The 19,139-nt window shown below is 40.2% G+C and overlaps 1 protein-coding gene across 3 annotated transcripts in view; it reads left to right on the top strand.

Annotated features, from left to right (window-relative positions):
• Positions 1-257: 257 nt before the first annotated feature.
• Positions 258-19,139, top strand: part of TANGO6 (transport and golgi organization 6 homolog) — a 157,679-nt gene continuing 138,797 nt past the window's right edge. For 2 of the 3 annotated variants that reach the window (XM_045533395.1, XM_045533396.1), the window contains exons 1-6: positions 258-419; positions 8,721-9,361; positions 11,349-11,465; positions 13,319-13,460; positions 16,572-16,708; positions 18,850-19,012. In XM_045533395.1, the coding sequence (XP_045389351.1) occupies positions 323-419; positions 8,721-9,361; positions 11,349-11,465; positions 13,319-13,460; positions 16,572-16,708; positions 18,850-19,012 (1,297 nt within the window). In that variant the 5' untranslated portion in view covers positions 258-322. Of the gene's footprint in view, positions 420-8,720; positions 9,362-11,348; positions 11,466-13,318; positions 13,461-16,571; positions 16,709-18,849; positions 19,013-19,139 lie in introns of those variants that run through there. The other variant, XM_045533397.1, reaches the window with a different exon arrangement.

The raw sequence follows: 19,139 nt of genomic DNA, 5'->3' as shown, positions 1-19,139 counted from the left end.
CTGAAATACATATTATTTTATGATAAACTACTTCTCCCTTCCTTCTCCTTTACATAGCAGTTAATCACATTGAGTTTCTGAAATTGTTCGTGTAGGCAGCTTGTGTTAGCTATTTTGGGGGCTCCCCCCACCAGGGGAGTAAAGGGGGTCGGAAAAAAATATTTGTGATGTTTAGGCGGCGTTTTCAATCGAGTAAGCCCCGCCCCACGCCGCAGGCCCCGCCCAAGTGTGCGCGGGCTCCTCTTGCCACACTCAACATGGCGGCACCGCCCGCCCGCCGAGGCGCCTGAGCTGGTCGCAGGCGACGCGTTCCACTCCAGTCATGGCGGCCCCGGGAGAAGCTGTGGGTAGCGGGGCTCTGGAGACGTGCAGTCTGGATCAGATATTGGAGGCGTTGAAGCTGCTACTGAACCCGGGAGGTGAGAGGACGCTGTTATAGTGCTGAGTGCGAGAAATGACCACCTTGAAACAGAATTGAGCCAAATTATGAGTCTTTATTAGCTGGCCAGCGACCACCCCCTGCCCTGTTAGGGTACAGGTACAGAGAATGGTGCTGAGCTGAAAAAGCATGGAGGTTTTATACTATCCTAAGTTAGAGCTACTGTGACTTTGGGCACGGTGGTAGAAACAACATTATATCATCTTTTCCACAGATGTGGGGTCTGGGACCAGCCTCGGACCCTCGTTTCGGTTACAATGTTTAAGCGAGCAGGTTTACAGAAACAGATAGTATCAATTAAGGAGCATTCTTTCAGGCGTTAAGCAAGCACAACAAATTTTACGACAGGCAGCTGGGAAGTTTAAACAATCAGTTACAAGTTAATTGCTTTAATTTATCTCTGCAGGGTACTTTTTCCCAATTACAGACATAGGTCAAGCGAACATAGGACACCTAGCGAGTGGGCTTTTACAGACGCATCTCCACGCCGGGCTGGATCCGGGACTCTCAGGGCCACCAGGCTTCCAGGGCTGTCCTGCCTCCCGCAGCGTGCGCACCTCGGGCCCTCTCTGGGACCCCTACCCCGCTGCTGGGGGGCTTTGGGCATTGTCTGTTCAGCCTCATTTCATCCTTGAGGAAACCGAGGCTCAAGGAGGGCACGGGACACTGATGTAGCCACCATCTCTTGAGCGCTTGCCTTGTGTTAAGCGCCTTGGGGTCATTATTTCATTCAGTCCCTACTGCAACTCTCTTAGGAAGAGACTGCGAAAACCCTTTCAGAAAGGGTTAGGCGCCCGTCATGTGTATTTAGGCGCCCGTCATGTGTATAAAGTGAGGTCCCAGACGCTTCCCAAGCGCGGGGGTTAATGTGGACGCTTGAGGTTTGTACAAAATTGCAAGGAGTCCAGAAATCGGAAGCAGTGACGTTTAAGCTGGGTTTAAGGAGAGTGTTTAGGGATTTAGAATCTGAAGGGACATTGAGAGTGGATGAGGCTATCACTCTCCTTGTACAATTGAGGACACCTGAGGCTCATTGAAGAGATTAAGTAACCTGCCCAAAATCATGTGGTCAAATTAGGGGAAGAACACCTACCTAGGACCGAGATCTAGTGAACCCGAGTCTCTGATGTTATCTGGAGCTTTGGGAAAGGACACAAGAAATGGAGTTCTGCTTCAGATTGGAGTGTGTATTTTGGGGGAAGAGATCTGTAGGATTAGCAAGGTAAGGAAACATGAAAGGCCATGAGGTGATGTGACCAGTCTCAAATTTTGAGATATACCCAAAACTGTGAAAACTCCTGCAAACTTTACACCACACCAGTAGGAAGTGAAAAGAAATTATTAATAATAGTAAATGAGCCAGGCAGGGTGGCTTGCATCTGTACTCCCAGCTACTCAGGAGGCTGAGGCAGGAGGATCACCTGAGGCCAGGAGTTTGAGGCCAGCTTGGACTACATAGGGAGACTGTCTCTTTTTTTTAAGAAAAAAAAAAGGTAAATGAGTGCCTACTAAGTATCAGTCCCCATTGTATGCTGTTTAAGTATATATCATTTAATCCTCATAACAATCCCATGAGATAGGTATTACTTGTATTCCATTTTTACTGATGAAGGAACCAAGGCTCCGGTACATTGGAAATTGCTAGATGTCAGACTAGTAAATGGCAGAATTTGAACTTAGGTTTCTTCCACTAAAAGTATGGCAAATATACATTGCCCCAATTAAGAGTCAAACTGCAAAATACAGTTTTAACCTGCTAATCAAGAGGTCACTTGTTTAACAACTACAACTATCTACAACACAACCGAGAACAAGATTAAATTTTTAACAAAAGCCTGGAAGTAATCATCTATCACAAAGCACATATAATGTACTTCATTTATAGAAGACTCTCTAATCTCCAAGAATATGTGATGGACTTATATACATGTACTCACTGAATTTATGGGAATTCGAGCATTCCTATTTGAAAAAGAATAATTTAGTGTGGTAAAATTATACTATTTTGTACATGTCTATTATATATTGTATGAGTCTGCCTGCTGTTTTCTTTTATTGTGTTAACTACTGAGAGAATTTGAAAAATACCTGTACGTAATGAGTACTCAGATGTCCATGGTGGACAGAGGCTCGGTGGCCCCTGTAATCCTAGCACTCTGGGAGGCCGAGGTGGGAGGAATGCTTGAGCTCAGGTGTTCGAGACCAGCCTGAGCAAGAGTGAGACACTGTCTCTACTAAAAATAGAAAAATTAGCCAGGTGTGGTGGCCCACACCTGTAGTCCCAGCTACTCGGGAGGTTGAGGTGGGAGGATCACTTGAGCCCAGGAGTTTGAGGTTACAATCAGCTATGATGAGGCCACTGCACTCTACCTGGGGTGACAGAAGGAGACTTTTGTCTCCAAAAAAAGTGAAGTTTTATTTATTAAAAATGCAGGCCATCTCGGCAATAGTTTTGCTAAAAAAAATAGCTTTCCATGCCAAATATAGATTCACTGAACTTTGTTATGAAATTTGAATTACGTGGGGGAGAAGGAGCTGAAAATCCCAATAACATGTAAATAATGAAGCTGTGTCACACTTATATTTGCACGCCATATTGCTTTGCAAGCAATAAAAACTTCATAAAAAGTACCCCCTAAACTTAATAAAGAGTACCACATAAGTTGTGAAGTCTGCTTTTAAATGTCACAAAGACTAGACATTTAAATTGGTGATTGGGAAGAATAGATAATATTTTTCATGTGGGCAATATTTCCCAAAGTGTGATGCAGATGGTTTTAGATGGTACTTTCTGAGGTTGGATACTGTAGTATAGTGTAGTGATCTAGGACTCAGGTACTGGAGCCAGACTGCCGATTTTGTTTTTTCTTTTCTTTTCTTTTTTTTTTTGAGACAGTCTTACTCTGTTGCCTGGGCTAGAGTGCTGTGGTGTCAGCCTAGCTCACAGCAACCTCAAACTCCTAGGCTCAAGCAATACTCCTGGATCAGCCTTCTGAGTACCTGGGACTACAGGTGTGAGCCACCATGCCCGGTTAACTTTTTCTATTTTTTTTGTAGAGACAGGTCTTGCTTTTGCTCAGGCTGGTCTCCAACTCCTGGGCTCAAGTGATCCTCCTGTCTTGGCCTCCCAAAGCGTTAGGATTACAGGTGTGAGCCACTGCGCCTGGCCCTGACTTTGTATTATTATGAAATAGTTTTGACCTTGCAGACCCCCTGAGAGGATCTTGGGAACCCCCTGGCAACCCAGGCCCCTATATTACTACACTTTGAGAGCTGCTGCTTTCAGGCAATGACTCCATTTATTTTCAGGTAGATATTATTTCATCACCAGTAGAGGGCAGAGAAGACTACTTCATTAAATGGGCTCTTGAAAAACTTCCACTGAGAGCTTTTGTTTTAAGTCACTTTCTTTGTGTTCCAAGTTTGGGTTCAAAGATATTATAAAGTCAACAGGAAGTCAGGGGTTGGTTAGTGATCTTAATGGTTAGTAGCAACGAGCTATAAGAGCACTCATTTCCTTCTGAGGTATATATTAGCCAAAGGAACCACATATTCATGCCAGTGGGTCAGAACACTTGTCCTGGAAAGTCCTAGAGAAGTAGTGCAAAATTCTTACTCTTTTGATTCTCATTATTTTTAAAGAACAATATTATTGTTCCTTTTTAAAAGTAGAAGTAGTTAATGTTTACTATAGTAAAAGCAAAAAAAAAAACCCAGAAACTAAAGAAGAAAATTAAAATTACCTTAATCTTACTACTCAGAGATTACCACTACTGGCAATCTACAAAATATTATTTTTCTTTTTTTAAAAATTGGACTCACATATTACATGTTGTTTTATAACTTTAAAATAACTTTTAGAATAGAAAAAATACTTGTTTAATGTAGAAAAAATATATATAATTTAGCAAAAAAAGAAAAATGACCCGTAACCCTATCACCCAAAGATCATCGCTTCTATTTTATTTATTTATTTATTTATTTATTGAGACAGAGTCTCGCTTGTGACTATGTCATTTTGCATTTTGCCTGTGTCTCTATCAGATTCCTAAAAGTGGGATTACTGGACCAAAGAGAAATGCTTATGTAATTTTGCTAGATAGTGCCAAATTTCTCTCCTTCGGGATGTACCATTTTAGTTCCTACCAACAATGTATTGAGAGTGTGTGTTTCCCCACAGACTTGCCAAAGAATGTGTTATAAAACTTTTGGATTTTAGCCAGTTTGGTAGATGGGAAGTGATATTTCAGTATAGTTTTAATTTACTTTTCTCTTGTTATGAGCAAGATTGATCATATGTTCATGTTTAAGGGCCATTTGCATTTCTTTTTCTATAAACCGTTCGTATCTTTTGCTCATATAGTGTTTCACACTCTTTGTTCATATTAGAATATATTATGAACATGTCATTAAATAATGTTCAACATCATTTAATGGCTGCAAAATAACCCATTATTCATTCATTTGACAACAATTTATTGAACAGCCTCTCTGTGTCAGGCCTTGTTCCAGGCAAAGAATACAGCAGTGAACAAAATAGATCAACATCCCTGTTCTCAAGGTGTTTTTATTCTTGTCGGTGGAAAGACAATAAACAAAATAAGTACCTCACACCTACGGTATGTTGGATACAAGTAGACCATAATTTACTCAGCCAACCCTGTTATTGGATATACGTTTCTAATTTTATACTAGCATAAATAATGCAATGTTGAACATAGTTTTCATCAATTACATTTTGAGTCCTAATTTGTTTCTTAAAAGGTATATTAACTTTAGTTCTAAGGTCTGTTGCTTCTTATACCTATTTATATTTTCAACATTTTTCTTATGGTTTTATAAACAAATACAAAAGTTGAAAGAATTGTATAGTGAAGACCCTTAAGCATACCATTTAGATTCCACAATTCACATTTTATCATATTTGCTTTATCACATTTCTATCCATTTATCCATCAATTCCTCTTCTTTGTTCTTTTTTTCCTTGATGCATTCAAAGTGAGTTGCAGATATCAGTATGCCTTACCCATAAACACTACAGCATTATAACATTAGCTAGAGTTCAACATTTATTTGGATTTTTTTTGTGGTTTACTCATTTGTTTTAGGTAAAATTTACATAGAGTGAAATGCACAAATAATAAGTGTACCATTTGGTGGGTTTTAAAAATACCTATGCCTGTGTAATTCAAACCTTTGCCAAGATACAGATCATTACTATCACCCCAGAAAGTTCCCTCCTGCCCTTTCCCAATCATTCTCCACTCTTGCTCCCCTAAAGGGAACTGGTCCTGGGTTTTTTACCCCATAGATTAGTATTGCCTGTTCAAGTCTTTGTTGTGAACATAAGTATTACTTAGGTAAGTATGTTGGAGTAGAATTGCCAGATTACAGGGTCTGTGTATGTGTGGTTTTATAAGAAACTGCCAGACCAACTGTGCCTTGATCATGCCATACTTCCACCAACAATGTATGAGAGTTCTAGTTGCTTCACATCATTTGGTGTTATCAGTCTTTTTAAATTTTAGCCTTTCTGGTGTGTGTGTGTGTGTGTGTGTGTGTGTGTGTATAGCAGTATCTCATTGTGGTTTTAATTTGTATTTCTCTGATAATTAATGATATTGAGCATCTTTTCATATGTAGTTGGTCATTTAAATACCTTCCTTTCTGAAGGGTCTGTTCAAATAATTTGTCCATTTTTTATTGGCTTGTCTTATTGAGCTATAAGCATGCTTTTTTTTTTTTTTTTTTTGAGACAGAGTCTCACTCTGTCACCTGGACTAGAGTGGCCTGGTGTCAGCCTAGCTCACAACAACCTCAAACTCCTGGGCTCAAGCGATCCTCCTGCCTCAGCCTCTGGAGTAGCTGGTACTACAGTAGGCGCACGCCACCACACCTGGCTAATTTTTTCTATTTTTAGTTGACATGGCGTCTCACTCTTGCTCAGGCTGGTCTTGAATTCCTGAGCTCAAGCAATCCTCCCACCTTGGCCTCCCAGAGTGCTAGGATTACAGGCGTCAGCCACTGTGCCCGGCCAGCATTCTTTGTATATTCTGAATCAATTTGTTTGTCATATATATCTCCCAATCTGTGGCTTGCCTTTTCATTTTTAGGATTGTATCTTTTTTCTCTCTTTTCTTTAGAGACAGGATCTTACTACTTTTGCTATGTTGTCCAGGCTGGACTTGAATTCCTGGGCTCAAGCGATCCTTCTGCCTCAGTCTCCTGAGTAGCTGGGACAATAGGTGTGCATCACCATGCCTGGCTCTTGAATTGTATCTTTTGAAGGGAAGTTTTAAATTTTGATGAAGTCTAATTTTTTTCCCTTATGTTTTATGCTTTTTATGTTATAAAAAATCTTTGTTGGCCAGGCTCAGTGGCTCATGCATGTAATTGTAGCACTTTTTGAGGCTGAGGCAGGAAGATTGCTTGAGGTCAGGAGTTCGAGACCATCCTGAGCAAGAGTGAGACTCTATGTCTACTAAAAATAGAAAAAAAATTCCTCCATATCTTTTTGTGGCTTGACAGTTCATTTCTTTTTATCACTGAATAATATTCTGTTATCTGGATGTAGCACAGTTTATCCATTCACTATGTTTTCTTTTTTAAAAATTTATTCACCTTTTGAAGGACATCTTGGTTGCTTCCAGTTTTTGGCGATTATGAATAAAGCTGCTGTAAACATACATATGCAGTTTTTTGTGTGACCATAAGTTTTCAACTCATTTGGATAAATACCTAGGAGTACAATTGCTGGATCATATGTTTAGCTTTTTAAGAAACTGCCAGGCTGTCTTCCAAAGTGGCTGTATCATTCTGCATTCCCACCAGCAGTGAATGAGAGTTCCTGTTGCTCCATATCCTTGCCAGCATATGGTGTTGTCAGTGTCCTGGTGTCCTGGATTTTGGCTATCCTAATAGGTGTGTAGTGGTATCTCATTTTTTTGTTTGTTTGTTTGAGACAGAGTCTCACTCTGTTGCCTGGGCTAGAGTATACTGGCATCAGCCTAGCTCACAGCAAACTCAAACTCGTGGGTTCAAGCAATCCTCCTGCCTCAGCCTTCTGATAGCTGGGATTACAGGTGTGTGCCATCATGCTGGCTAATTTTTTCTATTTTTGGTAGAGATGGGATCTCTTGGCTCAGGCTAGTCTCGAATTCCTGAGCTCAAGTCATCCTCCTGCCTTGGCCTCCCAGAGGGCTAGAATTACAGGCGTGCACCATCACGCCTATCCTCATTGTTGTTTTAATTTGCAATTCCCTAATGACATATGATATTAGGCATCTTTTCATATGATTATTTGCCATCTGTACTGTTAAGGATTTTTAAGTTTAGGTTCATGAGGGATATTAATAAGTAATATTCTTTTTTGTGATTTTTTTTAGGGGTCAGGTTTTGGTATCAGTGTTTGGTTGACTTCTTAAAATAGAGAAGCATTTCCTTGTTCTTTATTTTCTGAAAGAGTTTGTGTAACGTTGATGTTATTTCTTCCTTAAATGGTTTACTAGTGAAACCATCTAGGCCTGAAGTTTTATTTCTTGGAAGATAGTTAGATAACAAATTTAATTTCTCTAATAGATATAGGGCTATTTAGATATTCTCTTCTGTCTTATGACAGCTTTGGTAAATTGTATTTTTCAAGGAATTTTTTTCATTTCATCTACATTGTTGAATTTTTAGCATAATGTTCATAAATTTCGCTAGTTATGCTTTAAACCTTTTTTCTTTTCAAATGTAAGTTTTACAGCTATAAATTTCTCTGTAAGCACTGCTTTAGTTGTATCTCATAAATTTTGATGTTTTTCGTTAGCATTTAGTTTGAAATCCTTTCTGTTCCTCTTGCAATTTCTTTTTTCATCTGTAGATTATTTAGAAGTATGCTGTTTAATTTCTAAACATTTGAGGCTTTTTGGATATTTTGTTGTAAATGCTGTTTTAATGCCATTGTGATCAGAGAACATACTCTGTAGGAAAATAGGTATCTGTTGAAAATACATATTTTGGGAGTCTCTGGTCTCAAAATGTGTGGGGAATAGAAACAGACTAGATAAACTGTAACATGTGAGGACATTCTTCCAATTACATCCAAAGCACTATAGGAAAGCAGGAAATGTGGTCTTGAATTCTGCCTGGGCTGCGTTGGCACGACTGAGGGAGGCTTTCCATAGCCAGTGACAGCTGAGCCAGGCCTCCGGGGATGAATGAGTGGGCAAGGCATTCCACTCAGAGGGAAGTACGGTTTGTGTTCCATGTGTGTAATCTCCTTTTTTTCCTTTAAAAGGATCAGGCTCAAGTTCACTACAGATCCCAAAACATGATGTCTTGTTGGCTAGTTTAAAATCGAACCTGTCTGCTTTGGAGGACAAGTTTCTGAAGGACCCTCAGTGGAAGAAATTGAAACTTCTAAGAGATGAAATTGCCAGTGAGGCAGAGTGGACACAAAACTCTGAGGATGTCACTTGGAATTTTACTTCTCAAACCTTGTTGTTGCTGCTGTGCTTGAAGGAAACCATGATCCGCCTTGCAGCTGATTTCACTCCAGGTAAACCCAACCCTAGGACTCCAGAAGTCGCTCCTGCCCTGAGCCCTGATGCACTTAGCATCTCACAGCAGAAGACTGTCCAGTCCGTTTTGCAGTTCGTAGTCACCTTAGGTGTCTGTCCCTATCTCATGCCTGGTGTGGGAGTCCCTTTGAGATTCAGGACTGAGTTCGGTGCCGTTGTTCAAGATGTGGTATGTCTCAGTGCTGCTCCTCATGCAACTCGGAGATTGTACACCAGCTGCAGGGTCCTTCTGAATGTTGCTCAGCACGCGTCTCTGGGGAGCTTGATTTTCTGCCGCCATTTCGGGGACATTGCAGCAGGTCTGTGCCAACTGGGATTCTGCCCAACCAAAAGAAAAGCACTAACACCTGCGGAAGAGGTACATATACATTGAGTGAGAAAGAGACTGTGTGTGTATGCGTGTGTGAGTATGTGTATATAGTTGTGCACAGTTGTTATAAAAGACAATTCTTAGTTCTTTGGAAAAGGGCTGATTGAAAGATCTAGAATGTCTGTTGAATGCCAAAGTATATCCAATGGGTAGATGAATCTTTTTTGGGGGAGGGTTGCAGGTTTCATTTGTTGGGTGCTAGTCCTCTGCACACCTGGAGAGTCCATTTCACCTGTTCCTTATCATGTTGTAGAACAGCTACTGTAGGCTATTTCTTTGAGCCTCTGTTTCTTCTTTCATAAGATGTGTACATTAATACCTGCCTTGGAAAGTGGTTGTTGAGGATTAAGGATAACGTGTATAAAGTATCTAACCCAATCTCTAGTAGTGCTTATCAAAAAGTAATTACCACTAATATTAGTATCAAACCATCCATATCTCCTTCATTAATTTCTTGGGAGGATTAAAGTGAGATAACGTATGTAGAGTACCGGGGACACTGCATAACACAGTGTGCATTGTTATTTTTAGGTGTTAGGTGTCATATGCCTGTTTTTTTGCTGTCACTCAGTAAGCAGTTGAGTTCCTGGACTACAGAAGTTGCTGTGGAGGTTACAGAGACATAAGACATGGTCCTTTTCTTCAAATAACTCGCACACTGACTGGGGTGCTAGGACTTACAAGTATGACACAGCAGGAACCCACACCTACCCCCCGCATAGGAGGACCACTGGCATCAGCACAGGAACTAGCCAGAAGAAGGGGTTAGGACATAAATGCATCAAGGGCAAGTGTGGTTCCTATGCAGGGTGATTTCTTAGCCACCACAGCCAGGTCTCACAATGCCCTCATTTCTCTGTCACCCTCATACTTGTACCTTTTCTGTTTGTTCTCCTTTTCTATTCACTCTCCTGCCTGTGTTCATAAACAATTTCCTGAAAGCCAAGACCACCCAAGCAGGGGCACGAAATTATGAGGTCCCGCAGTGCCTTTATGTTATGGCAGCAGAACACCTCCCCTCTCCTACAAGGCTGTGTGTCTTGACAGTTCTAGCAATGCCACTTCCCTAAGGTAGGGGGATCTGGGTTGACAGGTCATAGTACTGTTACTGAGGCTGAGCAGGGCTCTGGGGGTCTTAGGCAGGAGAGAGAAAAGAAAAGGGAAACACACAGAAAGAATCAAGTAGGGAAGTGGGAGAAAGAGTTGAGAGAAGGGGAAACATGATGAGTGTGTGTTATGAAGCTGGACAAAGTGCCACCAATAACTGCTGCTCTGAGTAGCACCCTTACCTCAGTGTGTGAAGTGGGGTAATGGGCAGGACCCTGACTGTTTGACTATGAGTAGTAATCACCAAAGGGGACAGCACTGTTGGGGCTCCAGGGTGCCTCCCAAATAGCACTGCTTTTTTGTTGCTCAAGTTCTGAATGCATTAAAAGACAGTTAACAGAGTGAGAGAGACGAAAAGTCGAAATGTTACCTCTATTGCTCATAAACGCAAGTTGGAGGCTGCACCTTATGGATGGAAGCAGAGCTCTCCGGAATTAGACACTCTCACTACTCACCCAGTTTAAGGAGTGCTGGAAAACTGCAGCACCTTCTGCCCGCTAGCAGGGGATAGGCCTCTGTCAAATACACAGCAAGGAAGAGCAGAACAGAATGTGTACTGACTCCCCAACGAAGAGGAACGAGCTGAGCAGTGCGTGCCAAAACTGTTCAATAAGCGAGTTTATTCCATGCTCACCAATAAGATGAGTCACATAACCTGCCTAGAAGTGGAGTGAGTGAGGGATGGAGAGAGAGCCAGGGCTGTTTTATTATGGTAGCCCAGCTTTCTCCATGTGAAAGGAAATCATGAATGGATAGAAGCCTGCCTTCCTCTCCCCTCACAAGCATCTTGGTACACTGTTGGAAAACATTACCTTCTATTGCCTGCCTGGTTTGTATTCTACTAAAGCCAAGTGCATGTGTCTTTTAGGTTTTAACTGAAGAGGAAAGAACCCTATCCATGGAGGCCTTGAGAGACATGTTGGATCAAGTGTATCAGCCCTTAGCAGTCCGAGAATTACTTATCCTCCAGGGAGGACCACCCCAGGTATTCAGGCCCGGGGACTCTTGTGGGTGGATCATTAATGATAACATGTCCTGCGCTGTCTTCTTCTCCTGGAAGATTAGGTAGCTTTAGTTCCCAATTTAATAATCTATTAATAGCTGAGCCTTATTTCATCTTTTAGATCATTCAATGGTATTTATAAAACTAAGTGACACTGATGCTTAGGATAATTTAAAAGACCTTTTCTTTAATAGAATAATGGATACCTCTCCCAGAAATATTGTGATCACTTTTTTTAAGGCTTACGGCAATTTTATATATGATATATATTATGCATTCTGAAACTGAGTATTTTCTTAAACTAAAGTTTGGCTGTTTGGCAATATGTTCTTTTGGCAGAAGTATTTGGGCACCTTATTCTTAGAATAGAGTGTGTATTCAGAGTCAAGAAATTAGAACTAGAACTATTATTGGTTCTATTCTTTGCTCCTTTGTTTGGAAAACATAATAGTATATACTCTGCTAGGCATACAATAGTTTCTTTTCTTCCTGAAAAATAATTATCTAAAGTGATTTAATTTGATGATTTAGATGGAATGGTCTATTTGCTTTTAGTACCTAAATTTTAGTCATGAGTCTAGGTGTGTAAAGAGTAGGGAGCCAGAGGAATTGCTGTAGGTCAGGAACAAGGACCAGCTGAAGCTGGCTACAAAGACATCTAGTTGAGTCATTTTCACCTAATTCCTGGAATCTTACTGGAACCTTCCATTAGACCTCTCTGGCCTCACATTCTGCTTCTATGAATGAGTCCACAGTTTGCCAGATTAAACTGAATGTATTCTAAGAGGCTGGTGAAAATTAGAGGTCCTAGGGTTCAGCACAGCAGGATTCAAGCCCAGGATGCAGACGTATGAGTCTGTAAACCTTTCCATTCCTCAGGTTCCTTATATATAAAATGGGGATAATGACAGTGCCCCTTGTCAGTCCCTTTTGAGATTATGTGGGAGGTACTTGGCACAGTGCCTGCACATGATAACCCCCTCAATAAGTGGTAATTATTAATCCTCAAGTGAAAGAGAGAAAGACGACAGGCAAGTTAGGATTAAATATTTCTGTCGCTAATTTTGATGCTTATGTAGTTAAGTACAGTCGTTGACAGCAGCACGGTCAATGTTCTAGCCCAAAAAAAGGAACCACAAGTCTGTTTTGTTCGTGGTGGCTCCGCAGATCTTTCAAATAGGAGCCCTTGAAGGCATCTGACTCACAGAGGCAAGGGCTGGAGGGCTCCCTCATTATTGTGAATTGCCCATTCATAAGAATCTTCTTTGGAAGCTGGATTTGATTGGCAGGACTGCATTCAGAGATTGGTTGCATTAAGTCTGTGTTCTCAAGATCTACATTTTATTCACTGATGTGTTTGTCTCTTTCTTTCTTTCTTTTTCTTGTTTTTTGTTTTGTTTTTTTGAGACAGAGTCTCGCTTTGTTGCCCCACCTAAAGTGTAGTGACATCATCACAGTTCACTGCAACCTCAAACTCCTAGACTTAAGCAATTCTCCTGCCTCAGCCTCCCGACTAGCTGGGACTACAGGCGTGCACCACTACGCTTGGCTAGTTTTTTCTATTTTTTGTAGAGACAGGGTCTCGCTCTTGCTCAGGATGGTCTGAGTTTGAAACTTCATTGATTCTTCAATGTATTTCTACTTTCTTAAAAGTAATGCTAAGGAACATTTTGTAAAGGAGGATTTTTTTTTTTTAAAGGAAAAAATGTTGCTCTTCTGGAGTCTGAATAGCACAGTGTTAGTTGTCAGTATGATTCAGTAGTTAAAATAACATCTATGTATCATATGTATTTCATTGACATTCAGAATTCACACCTTCTTCTTCCTTTTTTCAGTCCTGCACGGATGGGAAGACACAGGTCAAGTGTCGGTCCCCAGCTTGGCTTCGGCGTCTGTGTGGGCAGCTGCTCTCTGAAAGGTTAATGAGACCCAATGGTGTTCAGGCAGTGGTCCAGGGTATTTTGGAAGGAGCAGGAGGTAAGAAATAAGATGTTTCTGTTACTTTGGTATCCGTTTTCCTTTGAGTCAGAGTCTGAGATGAATTATTGGTCTTTAGTATCTACCTGACTCAAACTAAACTATGTCTTTGCAGAGATTGAGGAGGTTAATCTTCCAGGCCCGCAAGGAGCTTCCTTTCCAAAGAAACTCATTCTCTTGCTATTTTTCTAAAATAGTTGTGATACGCTGCTCATCTTGTTGAGCGATACTGTAAGGCATTTCAAATAATTTATACTATCAGAGGAAAACATCGCACAGAAAGTTGAAGTAAAAACCCTAAAGAAAATGTGAAATATAAAATAGTTTTCTTGGCTGGGTGCAGTGGCTCACGCCTGTAATCCTAGCACTCTGGGAGGCCGAGGTGGGAGGATCATTTGAGCTCAGGAGTTCGAGACCAGCCTGAGCAAGAGCGAGACCCCATCTCTACTAAAAATAGAAAGAAATTATCTGGCCAACTAAAACATATATAGAAAAAATTAGCCAGGCATGGTGGCGCATGCCTGTAGTCCCAGCTACCCGGGAGGCTGAGGCAGGAGGATCGCTTAAGCCCAGGAGTTTGAGGTTGCTGTGAGCTAGGCTGATGCCACGGCACCCTAGCCCGGGCAACAAAGTGAGACTCTGTCTCAAAAAAAAAAAAAATAGTTTTCTTGAAGCTGGAGATACCTTTGAGACGCAAACTTTGAGATAAAGCTTTAGAGTCATTTCTCCAATTATTAATAATATCCTTATTAATAGAAAAACATTAATTATGCTAAGCATGGAGGTAGTTTTTAATTTATGTTTTTTGTTTGATTTTTAAAACAAAATTAGACATGCACATAGTTTCAAGAGTCAAATAGCTCTACAAAGCTTCTAGTGAAAAATAGCAGTCCTTGGCAGCATTCCAATCCATTTCCCATTTCCAGAAGCAAGCACTTTCAACTCTTTTAGCAGGTTTCTTCTGATACTATATATATTTTTCTTTTAGTTTATATATCCTTTTAACAGACATCAAGCAAGAATGATATTATATTTACCTCTGTGTTTCTAACTATAGTATATAGCAACTTCTTAATTTTTCAGTTTTAAGCGTCATATATTAATTTTCACTGTGTGTGGAAGAGGATTTTGTTCTTTTTCACAACCTTGCCATCATTCCCCCTCACATACTTCCCATCCTCCCATCCTCTTAATATAGTTGTATCTTAACTTTGGTTAGATCAATATGCACTGTTTATATTAGTTTGTTCAATTATTATTTAAAGCTGAGCTATGTAGTATACTATGATTACTTTTCTTTTTTCACACCATCTTTTGTACTTCCTGGAGTTAATCTTTTTTAGTTTGTGTGCTTAGTTTTCTATGTACTTATCACTAATCTATTCTCAAACTCTTCCTCTTTTGTTTAAATCTCCTCTTAACACATTCAGATACATCAGATATTCTATCAGCTTTATCTTTTTGGAGACATTTCTGTCTGGGTCTTCTGAACTGCTCTAGTCTACACTAGTTGCTTTCTACGCAGCTGTCATCCTAGGGTCCCCTTCACCTTTATCTTGGTGACCCGTTTGCTTTTCTTCTGTGGTCAGTCCCTTATCTCCCATATCCCATGCCTGTTAGTTTCCTCTTGCTGCTGTAACAACTTACCACAAAATTTTTTGATGAAAATGACATTCAATGAGCCCTAAAGGCTAAGTTGCAGTTTGCCAGCTGAAGAGTGAGGGAAGACGATCACAGGCAGGGAGAGTAGCACGTGTGAGGAGCTGCAGTAGGAGTGAGCTTAGTGCTTCCGAGGACGTTTCTGCAGGGGTAGAGCACTGAGGGTGGAGTGGAGGGGGAGTGGTGTGTGCTGAGGGAAGGGATGGGCAGGGGCCACATCAGGGAGGCCTTGTGGGCCCATTTCAGGATTTCAAACTTGACTCTGAGGGAAATGAGAACCCAATGAAAGGCTTTAAGAAGGAGAGAGACTTGATCAAATCAAATTTTAGAAATATCTATCTGGATATATCGCGAAGACTGGGTTGGGTATGAGCAGAAGCAGGGAGATCAGTTAGGAAGCAGTTGTCTGGGATCACAGTGGCGTGGATCAGTGCGGTAGCTGTGGAAATGGAGAGAAATGAATGGACTTGAAAGATATTTAAGGGGGAGAGTTGCCAGAACCTAATGAAGGGCTAGATATGTGGGAAAGAGGAATGGAGAGAGAAGAATCAATCTTGACTTCATTTCTGGCATAGTTGATGTACCTTGGTCCTGTCAGTGTGGTTGGTAGATGTTGGCAGATTTGGTCCAGAGTGGCTGCAATGTGGCCTCCCCACAGTTCTGCCTGCAGTGGCTTCTTGGACCAGTGAAATGAGAAATTATCAGTTATCTGTGAGAAGCTGTCACATACAAATTGGGCTTTGCATCTTCCTTTTCCAAAGAAGAAAGTCAAAAAGACTTCACCCAATCCAGTAGATCAGAGAGCTGTGATAGGAAAATTAGAACCAGTCTGGGTACGGTGGCTCACGCCTGTAATCCTAGCACTCTGGGAGGCCGAGCTGGGAAGATCGCTCGAGGTCAGGAGTTCGAGACCAGCCTGAGCAAGAGCGAGACCCCGCCTCTACTAAAAATAGAAGGAAATGATCTGAACAGCGAAAAATATATATAGAAAAAAATTAGCTGGGCATGGTGGCACATGCCTGTAGTCCCACCTACTCGGGAGGCTGAGGCAGAAGGATTGCTTAAGCCCAGGAGTTTGAGGTTGCTGTGAGCTTGATGCCACAGCACTCTAGTCCGGGCAACAGAGCGAGACTCTGTCTCAAAAAATAAAAAATAAAAAAATAAATGAAATGAAACATATAAGGAGACAGAATAATAATAGTAATAATAAGAAACACTGAGAAGCTAGTATTCAAGTCATATGAATAACATCATTACAATGATTAAATGCTAGTTTTTCTCTGAACTTCCTAGAAACCAGCATCAAAAGGAAAGTATGGAGGGGTAGATTATCTTATAGAAAAAATAAACTATTTTAAACAGAGAAAAGAAATGCTCTTGACCCTAAATTTTAAGGCAAATCTGTCTGTGGGGAACTGCCATGACTTTCTGAATCTCTCTCCATTGTGCCAGCGGGGGCAGCTGGCGGGCGTGATGCTGAGGCAACGGCTGCCGACTGGAAGAAGTGTGACCAGATCGCAAAGATTTTGGCCTCTTGTCCCCAACAGTCCCTCTCACCAGAAAGTTACTACAGGGACATCTGCCCCCAGGTAAATTGTTTGTTTCTTTTGACCATTTGAGGATTTTCTGCTTATTTACTGAAAGAGGACTTTTAATGTTCCTCTAATATTGAGGTAAAAGCAGTATAATGTTTGTTGTTCAGTGAAGAACATTCTTAATAAGTGAATAAAAACCTGTGGAAGAGACTGACCTAACATTTTAGAAATGCCTCACCCTCATTAAATGTGTAGCCCAGCTTGCTCTCAGAGATGGAATGTGAAACTAAAGTTTCATCTTGTTCATTGTCTTTTCTCTCTGTGTGTTTTTAATTAGTTTTTTTAAAGTAGATATTAAATAAACAAGGTAAAAAATTAGCGGGGCGTGGTGGTGTGCACCTGTAGTCCCAGCTACTCGGGAGGCTGAGGCAAGAGGATCGCTTGAGGCCAGGAGCACAAGGTTGCAGTGAGCTATGATTGCACCACCGCGCTCCAGCCTGCGCAACAGAGCGAGACCCATCTCTAAAAAAAGTAAAGTAAAATAAGCAAGGTATATTAACATGGCACACCATTTAAAAAGCACAAAAGAGTAAACTGAAAAGTAAGTCTCCCTCCTATCCCTGTTCTCTGGGCCCTCACAGGCAGTCACTGGTATCAATGTTTTGTTTATTTTCCAGACATATTCTTACATTATGCATATGCTATTGTATGTGTATATGAGAATGCATGTGTAATATATGCTAATTTTTATCCAAATGATAAAACACTGCACACACTGTTTTTCATTTTGCTTTTTTCACTTAACAGTGTACCTTGGAGATCACTTCATATAGAGCCATTTCATGTAGGGTTACTCATTCATTTTCATGGGTACATAGTATTTCATCATATTAATGAGTACCATAATTTATTTAATCAACCTGCTGTTGATGGACATTTCAGTTGTTTCCATTTTTTTGCTGTTACAAATTATACTACAGTTTAATATCCACAAATCTTTGTGCACACGTGCAAGTATTATGATAGGAAAGATTCCTAAAGTTGAAATTACTGGTTCAAGGGGGACATGCATTTACATTTTTTATTGATATGGTTTATATACCTGTTTTCCCACACTTTTGCCTACACAGTCTATTATAAAACTTTTTGATTTTTACTAATCTGATAGATGAAAAATGTGGAAGGAGTTTTTTAATCATTACTCCCTATCAATTTAGATGGAAGATATATCTCTTGGAGTACAGTCTGAAGAATGGATGGGAACAAAATATCACAATGCAAAGATCTTATACTGAAAAATGCTAAATATATTTATCACTTGCATTGATGAGTATTATTTACTCATCATGTTAAGTATAATTTCTGTACTTAACGAAATGATAAAATTAAGTCACAGGTTTCAGGCTTGCTGAATCTTTGGCAGTGTCTGAGGTCATATGCTGTTTTTAGGCAGAAGATTCTCTTGTCCGCAAAAAGTGCAAGATTCACTTTTAAGTCAGCAATCAGAAATGAACTCTTCTACTAGTTGCTATAATAATACTGGGGTTGCCCACTCACAAGCACTGAGGATAAATGTTTATTTTTGAGAATAAAATAGCCTCTTGTCTGAGATATTTCAGACACAGCAGACTCCTCAGATCCTAAGTATATTTATATGCCTTGAGCCAGTAATTTCATTTGGCAGTGCCATTTCTAATAGCAAAATTTGGGGGGAAAACAATGTCTGGAAATTAGGGAATAATTTAATAAATTTTTACAAGTTGAATATAATATTTTTTGAGGAATTTATAGCCAAATGAGAAAGCTTCAACAATACACAAAACTGAGAATTGCATCGTCTGAATTAAAAAAGAAAAAAGAATTATACAGAAAATATATATATTAGAAAAAATACACCAAAAATGTTTATAGTGATTTGGGAAGATTTTAGTTTTCTTCTTAAACCTTTGTTTTCCAATTATCTATAATGAGCATGTATATTATAAATTTGATAAAATTATTTAATAAAAATACCACCTCTTTAGCTCTTCTACCCTTTGATACTGGGTTGTTAAATTTAAAAAACAATTCTGTCGAATCAGTGTTATTGCAGTGAGTTTATTTCTTGGCTAAAAAAATTAATGCTTTTTCTTTTTAGCTAATGTCATGTTCCTTGCAAAGAGCATGGTATTTACGTCATGTAGTTTTTCTTGTAGATTCTGGATTTATTTCACTTTCAAGATAAATTGACAGCACGTCAGTTTCAGAGAGTTGCCACCACCACCTTTTTAACTATGTCAAGAGAACGTCCACAATTGGCAGCAAAGTATTTGCTTCAGCCAGTGCTGGCTCCTCTTCATCGGTGTTTGAGTACAGCAGGTAAAGGGGCAGGTCTGGGGTTGGGTGTTCCTGTAAAGGACCTTCTTCAGTATTTTGATTTACATAATTTAAATCTGTGGCATTTCAATGTCTTTAGTTTTCCTTTTTTCTGCCAAATTTTTGAGAA

Source organism: Lemur catta, chromosome 20 (assembly GCF_020740605.2).
Source record: "Lemur catta isolate mLemCat1 chromosome 20, mLemCat1.pri, whole genome shotgun sequence".
NCBI lineage: Eukaryota > Metazoa > Chordata > Mammalia > Primates > Lemuridae > Lemur > Lemur catta.
Note: the sequence above shows the minus strand (reverse complement) of the source record. Positions and strands in the feature narration are given on the sequence as shown.